Source organism: Borostomias antarcticus (genome assembly GCF_949987555.1).
Source record: "Borostomias antarcticus genome assembly, chromosome: 27".
Classification (NCBI taxonomy): Eukaryota; Metazoa; Chordata; class Actinopteri; order Stomiiformes; family Stomiidae; genus Borostomias; species Borostomias antarcticus.
Window position 1 is genome coordinate 2,913,017 of NC_140260.1, and position 23,343 is coordinate 2,936,359.

General features: G+C 44.5%; 1 protein-coding gene across 1 annotated transcript in view; it reads left to right on the top strand.

The window, feature by feature from the left end:
- The window catches only part of ptpn2a (protein tyrosine phosphatase non-receptor type 2a), a 45,577-nt gene that overhangs the window by 7,459 nt on the left and 14,775 nt on the right, over positions 1-23,343 (top strand). Inside the window, exon 4 of the mRNA XM_084459266.1 lies at positions 1,312-1,410. Coding sequence (XP_084315392.1) covers positions 1,312-1,410 — 99 coding nt within the window. The remainder of the gene's footprint in view (positions 1-1,311; positions 1,411-23,343) is intronic.

Genomic DNA, 23,343 nt, shown 5'->3' on the forward strand with positions numbered 1-23,343 from the left:
GCTATGACAGTGCATCCACATTAAGGCTGCGTTTTTCGATTCCGATAGCTTCATGAAAACTTGGTTGTGGGTTATTCAATCTGATGGTAAGTAATGCATCCAACCACACATCAGCTTTAAAATATGTTTTTTTGCAAGGACATGGAAGAGACATGAAAGCACCGCCACGGTAGCCTAATGACGGCGGAAAAAAAACGTTTTCCCCTCCGAGGGGGCCGGGGTTAAATGCGCTCGTCTGGACGGTAGCCTATCTTTTTTTGAGTAATCTTTTTTTAAGTAATCGGTTACTCGAGTAGGATCAGGTTAGGTTACTCGGTTTTAAAATTAGTCTAAATTCCCATCCCTATTTAGCATAGAACTATTTAGTTGCAGCACATACGTGTGTAAACTTCCGCAAACGAGGTAGCCTAGCAACATAAACAATAACAATAGCTACCGTAAGTAGTTCCGCTTCCTGAATCCACTCTGAGGATTGATCTACACATCTACAACGGTCGCTTCAATACAAGTCAATGGATTTCATAAAATGATCAATAAAACCCTACAGGATTCATACTTTGCGGCGAATTTGATGTCCAAACACCAACGGACACCAATTACCCCCTCGGTGAGCTTCTTGTCTTTGAAATCGAGAGTTTAACATGTTTTTGAAAGATTTTTTGAAGGTGCCCACCTTGAGCAATTATCAGACTTTCTCAAAAGTGCTAGTTTTGTCAACTTTTTGATCTGAACCATTGTATAAGTAACCTTAAAACAGGGCTAAACATGCATTTTCCCTTTACTACTCCTTTAAGTGCAGTCCATTTACCATTACCATTTTCTTGCGAACACGGGGAGAACATGCAAACTCTGCACAGAAAGGCACAGTGCCTACTTGCTGTGATGCGACTGCTAAATACTGAGCCACTTATGAGCGATTTGGGGATCAGTGTCCTGTTCAAAGACACTGTGGCACACTGATGGGATCGAACCAGGGACCTTCCGATCCCCAGCCGGCCGCTCTACCTCCCGAGCTACGCAGCTATATAGAGCTATATAGAAGTATAGAAATATATGTCAATGTTTTAAATCTTACATATAGCTTTAAATGTTACTGCAATTTGCACAGAATCTGCATGAATTTAAAAAAAATAATCAAAGAATTAAATTAGTAATTTATTTTACATGGAGAATTTAAGTTGTGAAAACGGGTGGATCTCAAGTTTGGTATCCAGGTGGTGATGATTATGATGATGATGATGATAATAATAATGTTGACAATGAAGCAGCTTGTATTTGTATATTTAGGCTAATTATCTTTGGCCTCCTCAGGGCCCCTTGAGGAACACCTGTGGCCACTTCTGGCTAATGATCTGGGAGCAGGGCACCAAAGCTGTTATAATGCTCAACAGAGTCATTGAGAAAGGATCTGTGAGTACACTGGCATCTCTTATTGACTAACAAAGCAACGCTTCAATCAATCAATCAAAGCTTTATTTGTATAGCGCATTTCATACCCAGAGGCAACACAATGCGCTTTACAGAGAACAAGGGAGGTGGGCATACGAACCACTCTCTACATATTCCAGAGGGAAGAAAAAAAATAGTAATCACCCGGGGGCCAGATAAGTGAGCTGTAAAAATTCTTCCCTGACCCCTCTCAACAAGGCGATCGAGCAAGCTCCAGGAGTATGTTTGTCTACCGGCTAAGAACATTTATATGCTTAACTCTATACGTCAAATCACAGGTGCAGTGTATATTAGAGCATATCTGGAGTAGGGTTGGGCATCGAGAACCGGGACTAAATTGGAACCGGTTCTAAAATTCCGATTCCAAAGGAATCGTTTATATATTTTAATTTCGATTCTGCTTATCGGTTCCTAAACAAATTTCACTTGCGCTAATTTCAGTTTCCGTGTTGGTGGCTTGCGCGTCTGACTTTGGTTTGCAGTCCGCCAGAAAAACCAACGAAGAAGAAGTAGTTTCCGTCTTTGCGATTTGAATGTAGAGCCGTTCTCAGAGGAATGATGAGTCGGCCCAGTGCAACACCTGTGAGAAGTTTATTTCGTGCAAAAGGGAGGATGCACAACTAATCTGATGAAACACCTGCGCTTGCATGGCATACAAATCAACAAATGTAGCATCTTTGATGCGTTGCGCCGGTCTCCCTCCGTCTCTCCCGCCTCGTCCTCACTCAACCCTCACGAGCCAACAGCCAGCACCTCGTCGTCGCAATCGGGTACGTGAAAATTAAATAGCACTAACGTTTGTCTTATTGTCAACAGCGAGACAGCAAACAAATTATACTAGACCGAACTGGCCAAATGCAAATACTGTAATGTATTTTTTCGTAGATGAACGTCCGCAGATTGCTAGTAGCCAGCCTGGCATTACTGCTGCTAGTGCTAATCCACCACGTGACACGCCATTCACCTTGGCGGCAAAGGGAAAGATGCCAGTGGAGAAAGTTAAAGAGTGCCACAGAAAAGTGACAGCTTATGTGGTAAAACGGCTGCACCCCTTCTCAGATGTCGAGGCACCGACATTTAGGTAAGCAAACATAAGAATAGAGCTAAACTAGCTAGCTAAGATAGCTAGGCTAGTTCTAACTCTAGCTAGCTCAACTAGCTAGCTAAGATAGCTAGCTAGCGCTAGCTAGCTAGCTAGCTACTCACCACCCTGACCTAGAGTAACAGTAACGTTATGTTTGTTTTTGTGTTTGCCTGGAGGGAGAGGTGAGGGAGGGAGGAGGGATGCAGGGAGAGGAGAGGGATGGATGAGAGTAGAGGATGGTGGGATGGAGGGGGAGGAGGAGAGGGGAGGGAGGAGGGATGGAGGGAGAGGAAAGGAGAGGATGGAGGGATGCAGGGAGAGGAGAGGAGGACAGGGAGGAAGGATGAAGGGAGAGGAGAGGATGGAGAGGGATGAAGGGAGAGGAGAAGGTGGAGGGACGCAAGGAGAGAAGAGGGATGGAGGGAGAGGAGAGGGAGGGGGTGTGGAGGTTTTGAAAAGATTCTCCCATTCTGGGAGATGCAGGTTGTCTCAAGGGATTGGCAGGATTGGAGAGGGGAGTTGTGGGTAGAGAGAGGGGAGTTGTGGGTAGAGAGAGGGGGGTTGTGGGTACAGAGAAGGGTCGCACAAACACACACACACACGGCTGACGCATCCCTATTCACTCTTTCACACACAGATTCACTGTCACACACACCAAATTAAACTGTGAATTCACAGGTTCAACTGTATGAAATGAATTTTGAATGACTTGTTTTTAAAAGATTATTACAAATAAATGTTTCTTCTGTGAAATAAGCGTGCAGCCTGTTTTGACCCCACCCATCAAAGAATCGGAATCGAGAATCGTTAAGAACCGGAATCGAAAAGAAGAATCGGAATCGGAATCAGAATCGTTAAAATCCAAACGATGCCCAACCCTAATCTGGAGTAAGATGAGCTAGGTAGGTACTAGGCAGTATAGGTTGAACGATTAATTGGCGTTGATAGGACATTTTTCTATCATTCAACTATCATTATCGGCTGAACTGGGCTCCGATAGTGGCCGATGGCCCGTCCATTGTAAATAAACCATATTCAAACAATATAGGCCCAATCCACCAAATCACACTTAAGGATGTTCCGTTACTTTTCAAAGTATATTTTTATCTATTTATTTATTTATTTATTTATTTTAGTTAGTAGCAATATTGGATGAATTGACAAGGATCTGGATCGCAGCCATCCAGCAACTGACGAAAAGGAGTAGGCTTCTTTATTTGAACTTGATTGAAGATGATAATAAAGAAAAGGGGTGATTTTAACAAAATCTCCCAAAAAACTTTCTCCCAGACTACTCTTGGGTGTGAGGAAGACATTTTTAGAGATTCTCTTCAGTGAAACACAATCATTCATAGAGGAAATTAATAGTGCAGGGAATATGTTATGCACTGTTAGACATGTAACAAGTGACAGGGCAAGTGTGTGCCGGTAGTAAAGTTTTTTTTTGACAGTGGCATTTGTTTTTTTGGTTCGTTTTTTTTTCCGGCTGATGAATCGGCTTTTTCCTGCTCCAAACTATCATTATGATATCGACCTTCAAAAATCCACTATTGGTCGACCTCTACTAGGTAGGTACTTAAATGATCCCCGGGGGGAAATTGCACTGTTACAGCAGCAGTATACAAAGGACATCAAAGAAGCACAATCAAGACTAAATACAAATGTACAATAGATTTGATCTTAGAAATCCAAATACACACATACAACAACAAATTTAAAAAGTGTATAACAGTAGATATTTGTGTGCAAGATTTAAGTATCAAATAGATTCAAGTAGCAGTGTACAGTAAATCCATGTTGGTAAAAGTACTGAGTAGTAATAGTCCTCCGGAAGCACTTGGTCGAGCGCCGTGGCAGGATCAGTCTGTAACTGGAGGTGCTCCTCTGTCTGACCAAGGTGTCGTGTAGAGGGTGGGAGAGATCATCCATGATGGCCAGCATTCGCCTTTCCGCCACCATTCTCATTTGGTCCAGGCTGACCCCCAGGACCCCAAGACCGAGAGAGCTGATCGGTTTGTCCATTCTGTCGCTGTCCTCTGCCTTGATGCTGCTGCCTCAGCACACAATTGCATAGAAGATGGCACTTGCTATAACAAACTGGTAGAACATTTTCAGCAATGTTCTATATACATCGAAGGACTTGAGCCTCCTCAGGAACTACAGATTTTATACAGAACAGGACTGGTATTTCGATTTATAAGCCATGTTATTTACGACCATATACAACGGCCCATATTCAAGTTTTGACAAACGTTGCACTCGAGATATGACCTGTCGCCAATAACGCACAGAATGGATCTATAGGTGAAAATAGAAAATTGTTCAAAAACACCATAAACTCTTGTTTTCAAAGACGGGAAACTCACCGAGTGGTCACTAGTGTTGTGACAAAAAATCGTAACAAAGTATTCTTCTCATCGGCTTTTATTTATCATTTAGCATATAACTATTTTCACTCCCAGTACATACGTTTCGAAACTTCTGCTTGAACTTTGGGAGGTCTTGACTGAGGCTACATTAGAAGAAGAAGAGCCACTTCCGGGTCACAAGTCTACACAACAAGAAGTTGAGAAAGTCCAGGATAGCTTTGCAGCTGGTATTTCATTGATAGTGATGTGGATTCCTTAAACAGATGCTCAGACACAGTTTGGATTACGTAACAGCTATAAATCATGTAGTTTATTTAACATGAGTAAGCATATACAATACACAACAATAACCAAACTTCAGGCTTGGTCAGATACAATTCTGACAGAGTTATGACAAATTACAAGACAGTAGCTGAGATACAATTAGTGATACAGTACCGTAGCAGCCGCAGAGTAGCATGAAGTTGAAGTAGCGTGGACAGCAGGTGTGAGCTAGCATGCTAACAAGCTAACATGCTAGGCTAGGAGCTAAGCTAATGCTAATGCTAGCGTATGATAGTTTAACATGAGCTATGAGGTAAAGCGCAAGCCGCGCGCTCGGGCTACAGTCCGGTGCTCTTAAATACTGTTTAGCCAAGAGGCTGGTCACATGACAATCTTAGTTATGGTGAGAGGCTATGATGGCACAGTACCAAGATTAGACCGTTGCTAGGGGACCGGACATTCCTAATGTCTCCTATGTCTGATTACCCAATTCTAACAGCTGTTGTTGCTCCTTACGGCTGAACTGACTCAGCCGAGAACCTTCTCTGACCTTCTATGCCCTCAGACTGGCTATGGCCTAAGCTAAGGCAAGGGTTACCAGAGGTTACTGAAATTGGTGAAGTTCTGCCCACATCAATAGTGTTAGGTAGAAATGTTTGGTGATCAAAACAAATATGGGACGTGGAGGAATCTAAACCTCTATGTCTCTGCTGTCAATACAAGTCAATGGATATAATATGATAAATAAAACCCGAAAGGAATCATACTTTGTGGTGATTTTTTATTTCGAGAATTGTATGGTGTTTTTGAGCAATTTTCTCCATGCACCTATTGATCAATTGTTTGTGTTAGAGGCGACGGGTCATATCTCGAGAGTGCAATGTTTGTCGAAACTTTGATGTGGGCTGTTGTATATGATCGTAAATAACCTTATACCATGGCTTATAATGCTAAATACTGGTCCTATCCTTAAAGCAATAACACAGGAGAAGCTGCACTATATCATGGATATCAGGACTGGGTTGCACCAGCTGATCGCAAGTTCAAACTGAGCCTAGTTTGAATTTAAATTCTAACTTAGGGTGGAGTTTACGTCCTACTTAGATTTTTGGGTTGCACCAGCTGAAAGTCCAACGTAGGCCTAAGTTATAACTTACATGTTACACCTAGCCCTTAGTACAGTAGGTGTAAGTATTCAGTTGGTATAATTTTAACGGTAGCCATGGCGCTTTGTCGAGAGAGATATTTTGAGGAGGATCATGAACAAAACGCTATTTTGCCACGGCAGCGTGTTTTGCGCGATAGGCTACACCCCTTAGACACTTTTGATGACATTGATTTGTAGGCTACTCGCGTTTTCGGTTCCCAAGAACCCTTATATTAAGGATCACTGACCTGCTAGCAGTTGACATCCAGCATCCAACGGACAATAACGGGGCACTCAGTCCATCCCTTCAAGTCTGTCTGGCACTTCGATATTTTGCTACAGGATCATTCCAAAACCTTGTTGGCGATTCAATTCAAGTCCACAAATCAACCGCCTGCAGAACCATCCGAGCAGTCGCTCTAGCATTGTGTAGATCCTTTGACGAGTATGTAAGGTTCCCAACAGACCCTGAGCAACAAGCCACAACACGGCAGAAACTCCACCGAATAGCCGGTTTCCCTGACATTCTAGGCTGCGTCGACGGCACTCATTTCCGCATTAAAGGGCCCAAGGAGCATGAAAATGCATTTGTCAATCGAAAGGGATACCACTCCATAAATGCGCAGATAGTCTGCGATGCCGACCTCCAAATAACAAACGCTGTCATCAAGTGGCCCGGAGCGAAACATGACAGCTTCATTATCAAACAGTCTGCCCTGTGGAGGGATTTTGAGGCAGGGAGGTATCCTGGGAGGCTTCTGGGGGATCTGGGGGATTCGGGGTATCTTAAACATGGCTCATGACCCCGTACCTTAACCCGACCACTGTGGGGGAGCAGCGCTACAATACAGCTCACACAAGGACAAGGAATGCGGTGGAGCGGTGTATAGGCGTCCTAAATAATCGTTGGGCTTGTTTACAGAGAGGTATCCGATTATAGCCTTTTCATTCAAACATAATCAAACATCGTTAACCAATTAACCAGGATAAGTAGCCTACTATGGCGCTGTCCAGATTTGTGGTGCTGAATGTCAGAGCAGCGCAAAAAAAACAAAAAAACACCAACACGTATAGAGTCCGAAGTAGGCCTAAAGACATCTTTGGAAAGATGAAAGCCTTTTCTCCGAGTGGCTACACTTGCATCTGCATTTGATTCTTTTTATTTATTTCTTTTTTTTCTTTTTTTTTTAAACACACGTCTTGCACTTAAACGGTGTCATACAGTAGGCCAATCCATCTAACCTTGCTGCGCACTATTGTAAGGCTGGTGCTATAATAGGTGACACTAGAGGACACCACTAACGTTATTGTATCCTGCTGCTTTCAACTCCTCTTGTAATTTATATATCTCTGTGCAATTCGGTCTTTTCTAGCTCAATCTTTTCTCTTTCAGCTTGATTTTTTTTGGTTTCTTCTTTTACTTTCTCGATTTCTGCAGCATAGAGTCGGCGCCGTAGTGAGTCTACATCTTCAGGGGGGCTTCTAGCTTTTGCACACTTGGCTGGTGGTGGCTGGCTGCTGGACTGGTCAGGCTGGTAGGGCTGATGTTGATGGCATGGCTGGTGTTGGTGGTAGGGCTGATGTTGATGGCATGGCTGGTGTTGGTGAAAGGGCTGATGTAGATGGCATGGCTGGTGTTGGTGGTAGGGCTGATGTTGATGGCATGGCTGGTGTTGGTGGAAGGGCTGATGTAGATGGCATGGCTGGTGTTGGTGGTAGGGCTGATGTTGATGGCATGGCTGGTGTTGGTGAAAGGGCTGATGTAGATGGCATGGCTGGTGTTGGTGGTAGGGCTGATGTAGATGGCATGGCTGGTGTTGGTGGTAGGGCTGATGTTGATGGCATGGCTGGTGTTGGTGAAAGGGCTGATGTAGATGGCATGGCTGGTGTTGGTGAAAGGGCTGATGTAGATGGCATGGCTGGTGTTGGTGAAAGGGCTGATGTAGATGGCATGGCTGGTGTTGGTGGAAGGGCTGATGTAGATGGGAGGACTGTGGCCGGTGGAAGGGCTGGTGTTGGTGGGAGAGGAGGTGCTGGTAGGAGGGCTGTTGCCGGTGGAAGGGCTGATGTTGGTGGCATGGCTGGTGTAGGCCTAGATGCCGAGACTGCTGTTCCACTCTCAACCCCACCTACAATACCAATGACAGAGGGGGAATCTTCTCCAACAATGTCCAAAACCAGTGATGAATACGGCCCCATATCTGGCTTTGGACCAACTCCTGTTGGGACAGTTTTGGGGAAGTCCTTCACCGCCTGCATCTTCAGGTCACTCCACTTCTTTCTCACATCTTTGATGTCCCTGTGCTCCACTTTCTTTGCACTGATAGCCTCTGTTATGTCTTCCCATATTTCTTTTTTTTGTTTGTTTGTTATGAAGTTGTTGAATTTGGATTCTAATTGCTCTTTGTTTTCTTTGTATTTCGCCAATAAGATAATTATCTCATGTGTGAAGTTTTTTTTTTCTTGGCCTACGATCAGCCATGTCGACCAAATCCCTGAAACAGTAACGTTATACAGTTAAGAATTATACGACCTATAGACCTACATTTTGGGGCTATAAAAAGTGACTACAGTTGATTGATTGGACATTATAGTTAACGTTAGGCCTCTCTGATTTTTATTAGCCTTATAGCCTACCTTTCGTTTCGGTTGCTACGTTGTTGTAGTAAGCTTTTATGTTGACCGTTAATTAGTGTTCAAAGACATGGGGCACGAGACATGTTATTGATAATCGTTTATAGTGTTCAAATAGCTATACTGACACGAGACGTACAGTATGTACACAATCATGACATGTTGAACTTGTAGCCTATAGCTAACGTTAACATGTTACTGTACATTACAAATGACTATAACGTTAGCCTACACAGCGATTGATTAGGCTAGCCTACTTGAATTTCCGAAAGGATCACATCGTTATTGTGGTTAATTATAATGCAAATAGGACAAGTATGCTATCGTCCACTCGCTACAAGTAGGTTAATCAATAGGATATAATAAACCATAGCCTTTTAAAACAATTTGGTAAATAGGGGAAAAGGATTATCAAACGTATCGTCTTCTTGCTTGCTTCACTCCGGAGCGACTGCAATGTTGACAGCGCAGCCGGCCTGAGCCGGGTGGCGATGATTGGCTAAAACGGCGAACACGTAATATTCTGCGACAATATTTTGGTTAGTGTGGACTTTATGCCAGTGTAACTAAGATGGAACTTACGTCTCTGTGGTGCAACCAAAGATAAGCACAACTTTAAGATCAAACTAACTAGTTTGAACGTAGGGTTTAGTATGGACTTTAGGACGGAACTTAAGGTGGAACCTAAGATCAGCTGGTGCAACCGGCTCTGGAACAGTGAGCTGTGGTCATGGGCACAAGAGGGCAACCCGAGTGCCGTGATGCCGTGACCGGATTGTGATAACCTGGCTGCCATGAACCAAGTGTAGCATGCTGCATATCTGCTGTGCAACATCTCAACTGGCCAGCTGTCAACTATTTTTCCCAAATAAATGTGACTCTTCTGTGGTCAATATATTGGTCTGCTATTTGGGTTCATGGTGATGTGACTCTTCTGGGGTACGTTATATTGGTCTGCTGTTTGGGTTCATGGTGATGTGACTCTTCTGTGGTACGTTATATTGGTCTGCTATTTGGGTTCATGGTGATGTGACTCTTCTGTGGTACGTTATATTGGTCTGCTGTTTGGGTTCATGGTGATGTGACTCTTCTGTGATACGTTATATTGGTCTGCTGTTTGGGTTCATGGTGATGTGACTCTTCTGTGGTACGTTATATTGGTCTGCTGTTTGGGTTCATGGTGATGTGACTCTTCTGTGGTACGTTATATTGGTCTGCTGTTTGGGTTCATGGTGATGTGACTCTTCTGTGGTACGTTATATTGGTCTGCTGTTTGGGTTCGTGGTGATATAAGGATGAGGCATAACGGTGTTGTAGATATCAAGCTTTAGTGGTGAAGATAAACCAGCATGGTCCAGCATGTTTGGAGACAATGGACTGGTGGTGCTAGGGCTGGGCCCATGAATGATGTCATCGTCCATCGGCCATGTTCAATATCCAAATACGATGGTTGAGAAAACATTGTTAGATCGTGTTAAAATAATTGCAGGACACTTTAACGTAGGCTGTCAAAATCAACAGTTGGGTATTGTATGTGTGCAATTAATTAGTCCCCGTTTGTTATTTTCCATATTGCGTCCCTCTTGAAGAATAAGAACAACCAACTGGAGCTAGAGGCAGGCTGCATGCGTGCCAAACCTGAGTTGCAAAAAGTTACAGTGCAGTGTATGAATGAGTAATTATTTGATTTAATAAAAAGCAGCAGCCACCACGATCTGAACCCGAGTGGTGTTTTGTTGTTGGACTTCTGTGCTAGTCACGGTTTGTCCATAACAAACACCATGTTCGAACACAAGGATGCCCACAAGTACACCTGGCATCAGAACACCTTAGGCCGAAGGTCGATGATCGATTTCGTTATCGTATCATCTGATCTGAGGCCATGCGTTTTGGACACTCGGGTAAAGAGAGGGGCAGAGCTGTCCACTGATCACCATCTGGTGGTGAGCTGGTTTCGATGGCGGGGGAAACTTCTGGACAGACCTGGAAAACCCAAGCGTGTAGTGAGGGTGAACTGGGAACGTCTGGAGGAAGAGCCTGTCCGGAGAGATTTCAATTGCCACCTCCGGCGGAGCTTCTCAGGCATCCCTGTGGAGGTTGGGGACATCGAGCATGAGTGGTCGGTGTTCAAAGCCTCCATTGCTGAAGCTGCGGCTGGGAGCTGTGGCCTGAGGGCCATAGGTACCTCAAGGGGCGGTAACCCTCGGACACCGTGGTGGACAGCGGTGGTGAGGGAAGCCGTCCGACTGAAGAAGGAGGCCTTCCGGGTTATGTTAGCCCGGGAGACCCCAGAAACAGTTGCAGGGTATCGACTGGCCCGGAGGGCTGCGGCTTCGGCCGTGACCAAGGCAAAGCAGCGGGTGTGGGAGGAGTTCGGAGAAACCATGGAGAAGGACTTTCGGTCGGCACCAAAGTGTTTCTGGAAGACCATCAGACACCTCAGGAAGGGAAAGCGGGGGACCATCCAAGCTGTATACAGCAAGGAGGGGACACTGCTGACCTCAACTGAGGAGGTTGTTGAGCGTTGGAAGGAGCACTTTGAGGAACTCCTGAACCCGACTAATCCACCCTCTACGATCGAGGCAGAGCCGGAAGATGATGGGGGGTCGTCAATGTCCTTGGAGGAGGTCACTGAGGTAGTCAAACAACTCCACAGTGGCAGAGCCCCAGGGACTGATGAGATCCGTCCAGAAATGCTGAAGGCGCTGGGTGTAGAGGGGCTGTCTTGGTTGACACGCCTCTGTAACACTGCGTGGAAGTCTGGGTCAGTGCCGAAGGAGTGGCAGACTGGGGTGGTGGTCCCAATATTCAAAAAAGGGGACCAGAGGGTGTGTGCGAATTATAGAGGCATCACATTACTCAGCCTCCCAGGGAAAGTTTACTCCAAGGTGCTGGAAAGGAGGGTCCGGCCGATAGTCGAACCTCAGATCGAAGAGGAACAATGCGGATTTCGTCCTGGTCGTGGAACTACCGACCAGCTCTTCACTCTCGCAAGGATCTTGGAGGGGGCTTGGGAGTTTGCCCAACCTGTCTACATGTGTTTTGTGGACTTGGAGAAGGCTTACGACCGGGTCCCCCGAGAGGTCTTGTGGAGGGTTATGCGGGAGTATGGGGTGAGGGGGTCCCTACTTAGGGCCATCCAATCCCTGTACACCCAGAGCGAGAGCTGTGTCCGGGTCCTCGGCAGTAAGTCGTCTGCCTTTCCGGTGGGTGTTGGCCTCCGCCAGGGCTGCGCTTTGTCACCAATCCTGTTTGTGATTTTCATGGACAGGATATCGAGGCGTAGCCGGGGGGAGGTGGGTTTGCAGTTCGGTGAGCTGGGGATCACGTCACTGCTTTTTGCAGATGATGTGGTCCTGATGGCATCAGCTGCCTGCGACCTCCAGCACTCTCTGGATAGGTTCGCAACTGAGTGTGAAGCGGCTGGGATGAGAATAAGCACTTCTAAATCTGAGGCCATGGTTCTCAGCAGGAAACCGGTGGCCTGTCCGCTCCGAGTAGGAAATGAGTCCTTACCCCAAGTGAAGGAGTTCAAGTATCTGGGGGTCTTGTTCACGAGTGAGGGAACCATGGAGAGGGGGTTTGGCCGGAGAATCGGAGCAGCTGGTGCGGTTCTGCAGTCGCTATACCGCACTGTTGTGACGAAAAGAGAGCTGAGCCAAAAGGCAAAGCTCTCGATCTACCGGTCTATCTTCGTCCCCACCCTCACCTATGGTCATGAAGGATGGGTCATGACCGAAAGAACGAGATCACGGATACAAGCGGCCGAAATGAGTTTCCTCCGGAGGGTGGCTGGGGTCTCCCTGAGAGATCGGGTGAGAAGTTCAGTCATCCGGGAGAGACTCGGAGTAGAGCCGCTGCTCCTTTGCGTCGAAAGGAGCCAGTTGAGGTGGTTCGGGCATCTAGTGAGGATGCCTCCTGGGCGCCTCCCTAGGGAGGTGTTCCAGGCGTGTCCGGCTGGGAGGAGGCCGCGGGGTAGACCCAGGACTAGGTGGCGGGACTACATCTCTGCACTGGCCTGTGAGCGGCTAAAGATTCCCCAGGCAGAGCTGGTTGATGCTGCTAGGGAAAGGGATGTCTGGGGCCCCCTGATGGAGCTGCTGCCTCCGCGACCCGACCCTGGATAAGCGGATGAAGATGATGATGATGATGATGATGATGATGATGAAAAAGCAGCAGCAAAATGAAGTCTTCAGTCTTGATTTAAAAGAACAGAGTTGCAGCAGACCTGCAGTTTTCTGGAAGTTTGTTCCAGATATGTGGAGCATAAAAACTGAATGCTTCTGAACTGAACTTCTCCATGTTTTATCATAGCAAGTACAGCTGAAATGTCGCTTTGTCCTCAATGAAACCGATCCGTACACACCAACATTTAACCGATCCGTGCAGTAGTAAGCTAGCTCATTTTTCCTCTGCGCGCAGCACCCCCTTTATAATGGAGGTCTATGGGCCTCTGCTAAAAACTATGATAAACATGCATTTTCAAGGCAGGAAGCGCCAGGAAGCCCCTTACCGGTCTCAGTAGAATGTTGTCTTGTGAAATGAATCGCCATCCCCATGTGTTGTCGTGTTAGGCATGGCTAGGAGGATGTAAACAATCGTCTAGCTTTACCGCGGCGGAAGTTTACGTTTCCATCCACCTCTTAAAATTCACATTTTCCAAAATTGCGAGAATTTAAACTTGAATGGAAACGCCAGAAATTCGAAAAAATGGCGAAATATCGCAAAAAAAAAATTACGCTCGGAGGAGGTGGAAAAGTCAGCGTATCGATAGTAGGAAAATGCAACTTTTTGCAATGGAAACAGATTTTGTGAATAAACGATGACGTTCCAGCTATTTCCGACAGTACTCTTGTCATTGCATTTACTCTTTCTCATATCTGCATCAAGACGGTGATGTAAGCTGACAAAGCTGACAAAAAAGAGTTCTCCCATGAGCCATCAAGCTTACAAAGAATCTCTCCATCTCGTCGTAGTTCAGTACACGATGGGCCTTCCTCCAGTTGTCTGAAGAGCTGCGCGCCGACTGGATGGTGTCCAAACAGCCACCGGCGGTGCCCCTGGCAGTGTCCACAGAAGAACACTCCCAAAAAAATACCTGCATGGTGAAGACAAGCGACAGCAAGAACAGAACTGTCTACCAATGCACGAAGTGCACAAAAGCTGTCTGTGGCAGTTGCACTGCCAAGGTGCAGAGGATATGTGCGACGTGTATTTGAGCTGCCAGCTCAACCGTGCGTAAGAGCAGAGCGCATCAACTCGTGTATAGCCTACAACTAGTAGCCCATAGCCAATAAAACAGCTTAATGTTTTATTCATACATCAACTAGATAATTACATAATTATTAATTTAACTAGATAATGATTAAACATCAAAGTTCTATGCTGCATCTGTGATCACAAGACGCATAGGCCTAGCCTACCGTAAAAAGCGATAAATTCTCATATATTAACTTATATAATTATTAATTAGATCATTATTATGTATCTACGTTCTATGCTGCATCTGTAGGCCTACAGTAGGCTTCTGTTTTATTTGGATCCTTCGCCAAAATGCTGTTCTTGTAGGCTAGCCGTTTCATCGTTCATCCTTTTGTGAAGTGTAGGCTATACTATTCTGGTTAAATTGCAAAAATAACATTTTGTTGTGTTATTTTTTTGCCATATAGTCATTGTGTGAGTACAGATGTGGGAACGTAAGAATCTAACTTGACCCGCGGTATTCTAACAGGCGCTTTACGGCATTCCGCACCACCGCTCGCCTGCCCATAGGGGCGCAGTAATACCACTCATTGACCCATTGCTGTAGCTCATCTCGCACATTAGATGAGCCTACCGTTCTCAAACTCCTTGTTCTCTGTCTGGTTGTAATTTAATTATTACGAACAAAGCCTATCTATTTATAGTTTCAGGAAGAGAAACCACTTTTGCCTCATATAAGTAAAATAATGGTCTCATAAGCATTTTTCGATTGTAAAATTGTGTTCACTTGTTTTAGTTTGCAAACATATGCAATTGTCTTAGCATATCTACTGGCTACATGATAACATAGCTTTCAAGTTTTGTGCGAGCAAGTCGTGCCTGCAAGCCAGGGAGAAATGACAGGAGACCGTGGCGGGACAAAAGTCGCATCCCGTAGAGGGACAGCATTGTTATGGCTTAGAACCAGAGGGGTGCGCGAGTGACATTTGGGCAGAATGAACAGGTGAAAGTTAATGTGAAAGATACATCTTGAATGCAGTCAAGACAAATTATTTTGCCTCTTAACTTTTGTCAAACCCCCTGGTTCCAGTCAATTGGATTATAGGCTATAGGCTACTTTCGTTTACAATGACGTTACCTTATGAACACAAATAGCCTAACCTATAGGCCTACATAAAAACAATAGCCTAAAACCATGTTTATTTACAATGTATTTTCTTTCATTGATAGCATGCCAATAGTTAGGGTGAGGAAAACGACGCACGGTCTCTTTAGCCCTGAGACCATCAGGCAGGCAGCTCAGGAGGTCGTTGAAGGCTATATATATTATTATGATATTATGTCTTATAATACATTCGTTGAAAGTACACAGGCGGATCTACTATACGGAATTGGACCGAGGAGTGTTCTCATATGGAACTAGGCTGCACACGCCCGCCCGCGACAAGAGCTGAATTGTAGTCAGCTTTCCCCGCTGCGCGCAGGACGCGTGCGTCCCCCGCTGATCCGAGCGAGAACGCAGGCGGAATGTCGCTCCCCGTCTGAAACGGCCTTGACTCCTGGAATCCCAAGGTCTTTCATATTGAAATTATCTTGATGGTCTGGGAAGTTGCGAGACGTGTTAAGGGAGTGCATCAGTCGTGATCCTTGACAGTAGGCTACCAGCCTGCGCTGCGCGCAGCACAAAGTTGGATGAATGGATGGACTTATTGGAATCCTGGAAAATGTTGATTGCCCTCTAAAATCATGAAAGCATAAATGTAAAAATGCAGCAACAGAAGTAGTCTAGATGAGATGGTGGTTTAAATGAATGGCAACACGTAGCCTAGAGGAAAACATAAATTGAGACTGGTGATAATGCTGATAATCTACAGTAGGGCCTACCTCTGGCTGAGTTCATGGTTACAACCATTCATCTCTTACACATGGGCCTATACAATACTTGCACAATCTACTTTGGACGTTAAATCCATCTATCAATCAAACTAGCGAATTCAATGGCCGGTCATGGCAAAGCACCCGCTAACGCAGGCTACCCCCCTCCCCACGATCCAGGGCTAGGAAACCGGTTCATCCATCCATTATTTGAATATAAAAGAATTGGGGGGGGGTTACAATAGTCTAGTCCAGGTTCGCTGGCGAGTGACGAGCTAGTCAGATGGCGCATGCATGTGTGGACATTGTAGGCCGATTCTGTAAAACCTAAAGAATAAAAGTAGTTTACGTTCAACATTCATTGGAGTGGTCCAGTTGGATAGGCTAGTCTAATCTAAATAAATTGAGGACCTGTATTTTCAGTGTTTGCTGGTAGCAAATGCCACAGACAGACAGGGAGGAAATCTATTCGTTTCATTGTTTCATTGTTTGTGCTCTGTATGCACAAGATAGTTAATGTTCGGATATAATTGGCAGTAGGGCGGGAAAAAACCCTATCAAAGGCCAAGATTAGAAGGGATTTGAAGATGTAATTGGTCATTTTAAATGGGCCTACTTTATCTTTTGATGCCTATTTGAACGGACTGTATCGATCAATGCAATGACTCCATGTTTTTCAGTTTTACCCTTTTCATCAATAAAACATCAGTTTTACATTCATGTCTCAACCATTATTATCGAATTATCTAGTTGATATATGAATAAAACAATAAGCCGTTTTAATGGCTATGGGCTACTAGTTGTAGCTATACACGAGTTGATGCGCTCTGCTCTTACGCACGGTTGAGGCGGCAGCTCAAATACACTTCGCACATATCCTCTGCTATAGCCTCTCACAGACAGCTAGGTGCACTTCATGCATTCGTAGACAGTTCTGTTCTTGCTGCAGCTTGTCTTCACCATGCAGGTATTTTGGTGGGGGTATTCTTCTGTGGACACCGAGGCGCGCCGCCGGTGGCTGTTTGGACGCCAGAGCGCATAGCTCTTCAGCCAACTGGAGGATGTCGTGTCTGGGGAGGCTCTGTGTCTCTCCACCAGTCCCCAGCGAGTCCAAGCTCCCCCAATGAATAATACTTATTTATAATAGCCTACGTAGCGCGAAACTGTGCATATAATAGGCTGTAGCCAGCGGGAAACTGCGCATTCCCTATAGCCGTTCATGGAACGGCTGGCGGCCGGTATAAATAAATAAAAACATACACAATATTTTGTTATTTGAATGATCTTGAATATATATATATATTCAAGATCATTCAAATAACAAAATATTGTGTATATTGTGCATGTGAACGCACTCACTGTCAAACCTGCCGCTATCTATGCACAAGATAGTTAATGTCCGGATATGATTGGCAATGAGTGATCTTTACTCATGGCGACTATGTCAATTTTGTATGGATCCACAAGTCGATCAAGCTTATTTTTTCTTTGTATCGTGCTGAAGCCATATAGCCTACTGCGCTCAGACTTGGCTACATTAGCTGGTGCCCTGTCTTCAAATTTACTTCCGGGGTTTACGAGTAGCCTACCAGTTGAATGCGTTCCAGAAACAAAACGCAAAACCCCCACGTTCACCATAGCTTTACTTACAAATATATTTACAATAATGTTATTTTGCACATTTGACCTAACAGCCACCACGTCTTGACCCGACGTCAGTTACCGAGATAGATAGGCTACTGTAGGCCTAGATATAGGTGTTCCTAATAATTAAATTACATCCAGATGGCGAAAACATGTGTTTGAGAACAAGGTTATAATAACAATTAAACGTTATTTGTATAGCACCTTTCATACAGATAAATTCAGCTCAAAGTGCTTTACAACAGAGCATTTAAATTAAAGAATGTGAAACTTAATGATGCTTCATTCGTAGACTATAGGAGAAAAACACTGAGCCCAGCCTGCTAAATCTACTCAAAGACGCCACCTGGCGGTGGTGCATCACTAAAACGAAATAACACCCGTCTGAAATCCCACGAGATTTCCAACGGGATTTCCCTGCCAAATACCGCGAAGGTGAAATGCTGCAGCATGTGACATTTCTAACTTCCCACATCTGTAGTATGAAAGGACAACATTAAGCCTTGAGTTGTACAGAACAATCCTAAGGCCGTATCCTATAGGCCTACCGTAAAAAATGATGCGTTCTTACGGCTACTGGCCGATATAGGTAGCCTATATAGTGAGCTGCGGCGGTTCTTCTTCTACGGGTGTTTTTTTGCATTTTTATTTTAATTTTCACGAGAAGCGCCACCATATTGGGAGTCAGTAGCTCGACCTGCTGACTCCCAATATTCACAAAACAAAACAATGGAAATGTGCGTACATTCGCATTTTCTTTTGCGGATTTTCTCAAAATTCGCTTACAATTTGCGATATATTTGGATGGGAACCCACCTAGTGTGAAAGGTATGGTGTAGTGCATTCGGCGAAATAGTTCTGGTTCAAATTGAGCTTTTGTTTCAATATTCGGTTTGAGAATGCGATATATTTCACATGACAGCATAATGCCACCGGTAAGTTCACACCGTGTGCTTCCTGCCTTGAAAATGCATGTTTATCATAGTTTTTAGGCTATGATAAACATTCAGGCTATGATAAACATGCAATGGGAGTATGGCATGTAAATGATTAGATTAGATTTATGTAGCAATCTGTGTCATAAAATTTAACAGAATATAATTTACCTATAGCTAAATTTACATGATCTTTATCGGATGCCGTTCAACAGCCTGTGCGTAATGCTATTAGCCTGTTAAGACAAGACTAGGCCTACGCCTTTGGATTCCACCGTCTTTATCTAAAAGATTTTATCAAACTTAACCCACCATGATCAGCCTAATGCAAAATAAATACTGTTATGTTATGTTATTTTTATTTGTAATGCGCCCCCATCCAATAATTACATGGGCCCGGGGCGCAGCCCAGGAGACAGATAGGTAACAGAACGAGACACGACAACACAGAGACAACAGTTAGAGAACAGGAGACTGAAACATTCATGACAAAACACAGAACACGCTAGCTCAGAAAACAACATTGAAAAGGTGTGTTTTAAGTTTGGCCCTAAAGGACTCTAGAGTGGGGGCGGTCTTGAGGCTCAGAGGCCCGTTCCACAGCTTCGGTGCCATTACTGCGAAAGCACTGTCACTCTTCCTCACTAGGTTTGTCCGTGGGACCCTCAGGCTCAGTTAGTCATCAGATCTGAGCTTGGGCCTGGACCTAGAGGTGGGGGACTGGTCCAGGATCAGATCTGAGCTTGGGCCTGGACCTAGAGGTGGAGGACTGGTCCAGGATCAGATCTGAGCTTGGGCCTGGACCTAGAGGTGGGGGACTGGTCCAGGATCAGATCTGAGCTTGGGCCTGGACCTAGAGGTGGAGGACTGGTCCAGGATCAGATCTGAGCTTGGGCCTGGACCTAGAGGTGGGGGACTGGTCCAGGAGGTCCTTGATGTAGGCCGGGGCGAGACCGTTAAGAGCCTTGAAAGCAAACATGCAGATCTTATATATATTACTCTCTGCTTCACTGGAAGCCAGTGGAGGGAGATGAGGACAGGGGAGATGTGGTCCCTCATTTTGGTGCCTGACACCAGTCTGGCAGCGGCATTTTGTACTAACTGCAGGCGATGGATGGTTTTGTCTGTAGCCCCAGCAGAGAGGGAGTTGCAATAGTCTAACCAGGGGGGAAATGAGCATGAGGACGACCCTCTGTAGGTCACTGGGGTGAGGAAGGACTTGATCTTGGATATGGTGCGTAGTTGGTAGAAGGACGACTGCAGCACAGAGCTCACTTGTCGGTCAAAGTTCAGTTCAGAGTCAAAAATGACTCCGAGGTTTTTGACGTGTTTTTACAAGGTTTTTACTGTGCATTTACAATAATATAGCTCTAGCCTGATTTGCTCCCTGCAAATCAATTGCCCTCTCGGATTTCATAATAAAGTGAAGTGAAGTTATTAGGTGTGGTTTCTTACTTTTTTCCATGACAAATATGACATTCCAACTCTCCTCCAAGCAAACTGCCACATTGAGACCATAGGGCTTTTCATTAATAAGTCCAGTTAGCTACTTCCCACGGTCCTAAACGAACCAGCTGTCAATAAATAATACGCCACCGTAAAATACAGGCCGTTCATCTGTTGAACAGAAAATTACTTGTTTCTTTGCGATAAAAAGCTATTATGGCAGACATACTGTAACCCCGAAAAATAAATGGCTGCTCCGAGGGGCAAGCCTATGAAATGAGTTCTATTCTTTCCCAAATTCCATTTTCATTTGTCTGGATGCAATGTTTTAAATGCAACACAATATTCATTTTTTATCAAGGCAAATCAATAGGCTTCAGGGTTCTCCTACTGTAGCGGTGATAGAAGAATCTAGGCAATAGTAGAACAGTAGAAAAGCCAACCTATGGAATTATGAGCTCCCTGTGTTTCCCATCTATCACAGACATCTCCATTGAAGTAACTACATGGTTGCCAGCCTCTGTTGAGCTTGATGAGTGCTAGGATTGCCGCTGTTACCGGTGTCTTGGTGTTGGGTTCATTTTCGTGTATCAGCGCCCAGGTTAATAAAAAAACAACTCTGATTTGTAAAATACTAAGCATGTAATCAGTACAAGATGACAGACGTGTCATGGAATTTTTAGAGACAACTGGCCTCAACCCTTTCAGATTTCAGCCTTTTGTTCTTAAGCCTATTGGTTCGCCGTCCTCTGCCTTTTGCTATTCCAAACACCCCCAGCCATGGTTTTATTATTTTAACAGGAAGGCATCTCCAGGGGGGGGGGGGCACCCCAGACTTTCAGTCTGGCCTAGAGTGACCTTCCATTGTTCTATTGTTCCTACCTGAAACCTATTCAAGATTTACCGCCCTTTCTAATATCACGTCTGAACTCTTGACCCTTGTTGATGATGTCTGCCATTTATTATGATGTGTAAAGATGGGTTAGCCAATCAGATCTCTAGCAACGTCATATCTGTGTATTGCTTGAATATAAGACCGTGCAACACCACTCTGCTTCACTTCTGTTGGATAAACCACTCTGCTTTATCCTGAAGTCCTTTTGCAATCATATTGTTTTCTTAATAAATAAGACTGAACCTTTTTGAGCGAACCTTGGCAAATCCTTTTTACTTTTGATAGCTAGATCAAATTAATTTCCATTACAGACGCTGTCCTGGCCCCGCAGTGGTGGAACGAACTGCCCACTGATGTCAGGACAGCAGAGTCACTGCCCATCTTTCACCGCAGGCTCAAAACTCATCTCTTCAAGAAGTACTTCAACGATCCTCCCTCTTAAGCACCTATTGTATTTTAGATCGCTATTCTTGCACTTTGCCTTCAGCACTAGATTATGCACTTAGTCACTTGTTTTAGAAAGGAGATGCACTTGTGAGTTCTGGCAAGTAGTAGTACATTGGCTTTTCCTACGTTGAATGCAATTATTGTTTGTCGCTTTGGGTAAAAGCGTCAGCTAAATTACTATAATGTAATGTAAAAATGTAATGGATGCTATAAACCTGCTCTATTCACTCCCTTGCGCACCAGGCAGCGAGCGACAGCCTCACAAACGAGTCTAGAGCAGCCCTCAGCCTCCTTTCACTTTTTAAATATAACAGAAGCAGTTGTAAGTACGCTCCCATGTCCGTGTAATCAATCAAACAAATGATCAATTATAGGCAGATAATGGAAAATTCTGCAATGTTCTGCGTGTTACAGTTGATTCCATTTTAATTAGGCTAACTAATTCCGTGATTCCTTCTGCTGAAATCATAGACCTAGACCCTAGACTAGCCCTTTAGACCCTAGACTAGCCCTTTAGAACCTAGACTTGCCAACAGGACTTGACACCTAGAGGCCTATAGGAATACTTAAAGATAGAGAATATTATGAAATTCCCCATTATCATTGTGTAATTAAAGGTAGCTTTGCCTACCTTAATCAAAAGACAAAGAATACAGTGTAAATGCATAAGAAATAGGCCTATAAAATAATGAAAATCAGTAGGCTATTTTATAGGATTAAGCTTTTATTTTTAAAACCACAGTACTGTAGGACTATGTCATCGTCCATCACAATGTTTGGATGTGCACATTACTCATCATTACTCATATTTGAGTAAACATCACTCAACCGTAGGTGGTGCTGCTACTACTGTATAATACCACCCATCACATTTGCCAGACAGTATAATACCACCCATCACATCTGCCTGTGCAGTCCAGTGAGTCAGGAGTGACACTCAGCTAGCTTGTTTGCTGTGAAGGCCATTTCTATCTAGTTTACAGAGCTCTAGATGAAGATATTGTGATATCGATATTTTCCCCCACTTAATTTAGCAGGTTGGTGCACACGGCACAGTAAGCTAAACCAGACAGCACTTCGGCAGCATGCAGGCAGAGACAACAGAAACTACTATTCTAACGTTAATGCATCACTCACTGATGCAACATTCTGAGAGGTTTGTGTGTGTGTGTGTGTGGATACTACTACCAAAGGGGCATCCTGGAATGGCAACAAACAGTCAGATGTGTGGTGATTGCATTTTTTGCCAAAAAAAAAACAAAACAGAGGGGGGGATATTTTCAAATACAATTTTAAGGTAGAATATGTAGTATGTGGATTATTTCCCCCATCTAGTGTCTAAAGATAAGAACTGCAACAACACAACATATTGGTTGCCAAAATGCCAGAGAATGCACTTTTTCAGTCATACTGTGATAAGATCTTCACTCAGAGAGGAACATAACATTGCACTAATCAGTAATCACAATCAAGTATTTCAGAGTGCCATGTAATAAGTTACTTTAGATGCTGTAGTGTGGAGATAACGTTAGGTCTGGCTATGCAGATTCCAAGAAAGATAACGATAGCTAGTTAGCTAGCTTACTGGTCTAGTAGAAAAGTAGCCATGTCACCATGCAACTTTATCCCATAAACTCTGTCCAACAAGCAAAGTCTGGCCCGATATTTATCTGACTTTTGCTCCTTTTTCGGTCACTGAGCTTTTGAGATTCGTATCGCACGGTTCGCCGGGGCTCAGGCGGAGAAGCAGGATGACAAAACTCAACCATTTTACCAAACATTTAGCTTAAAAGAGTGAGCGAAAGTGGACGGAAAAGCTGCCGTTTTATAGTTGCACACACACTTAATGCTAACCAACATCTATAATGCTGCTAATTCATGGAAGTATAACGTTAGCTGGCTACTGCTAATCTCAGTGTTGAAGCTAGAATAGTATCTGGCAACCCAGCGCG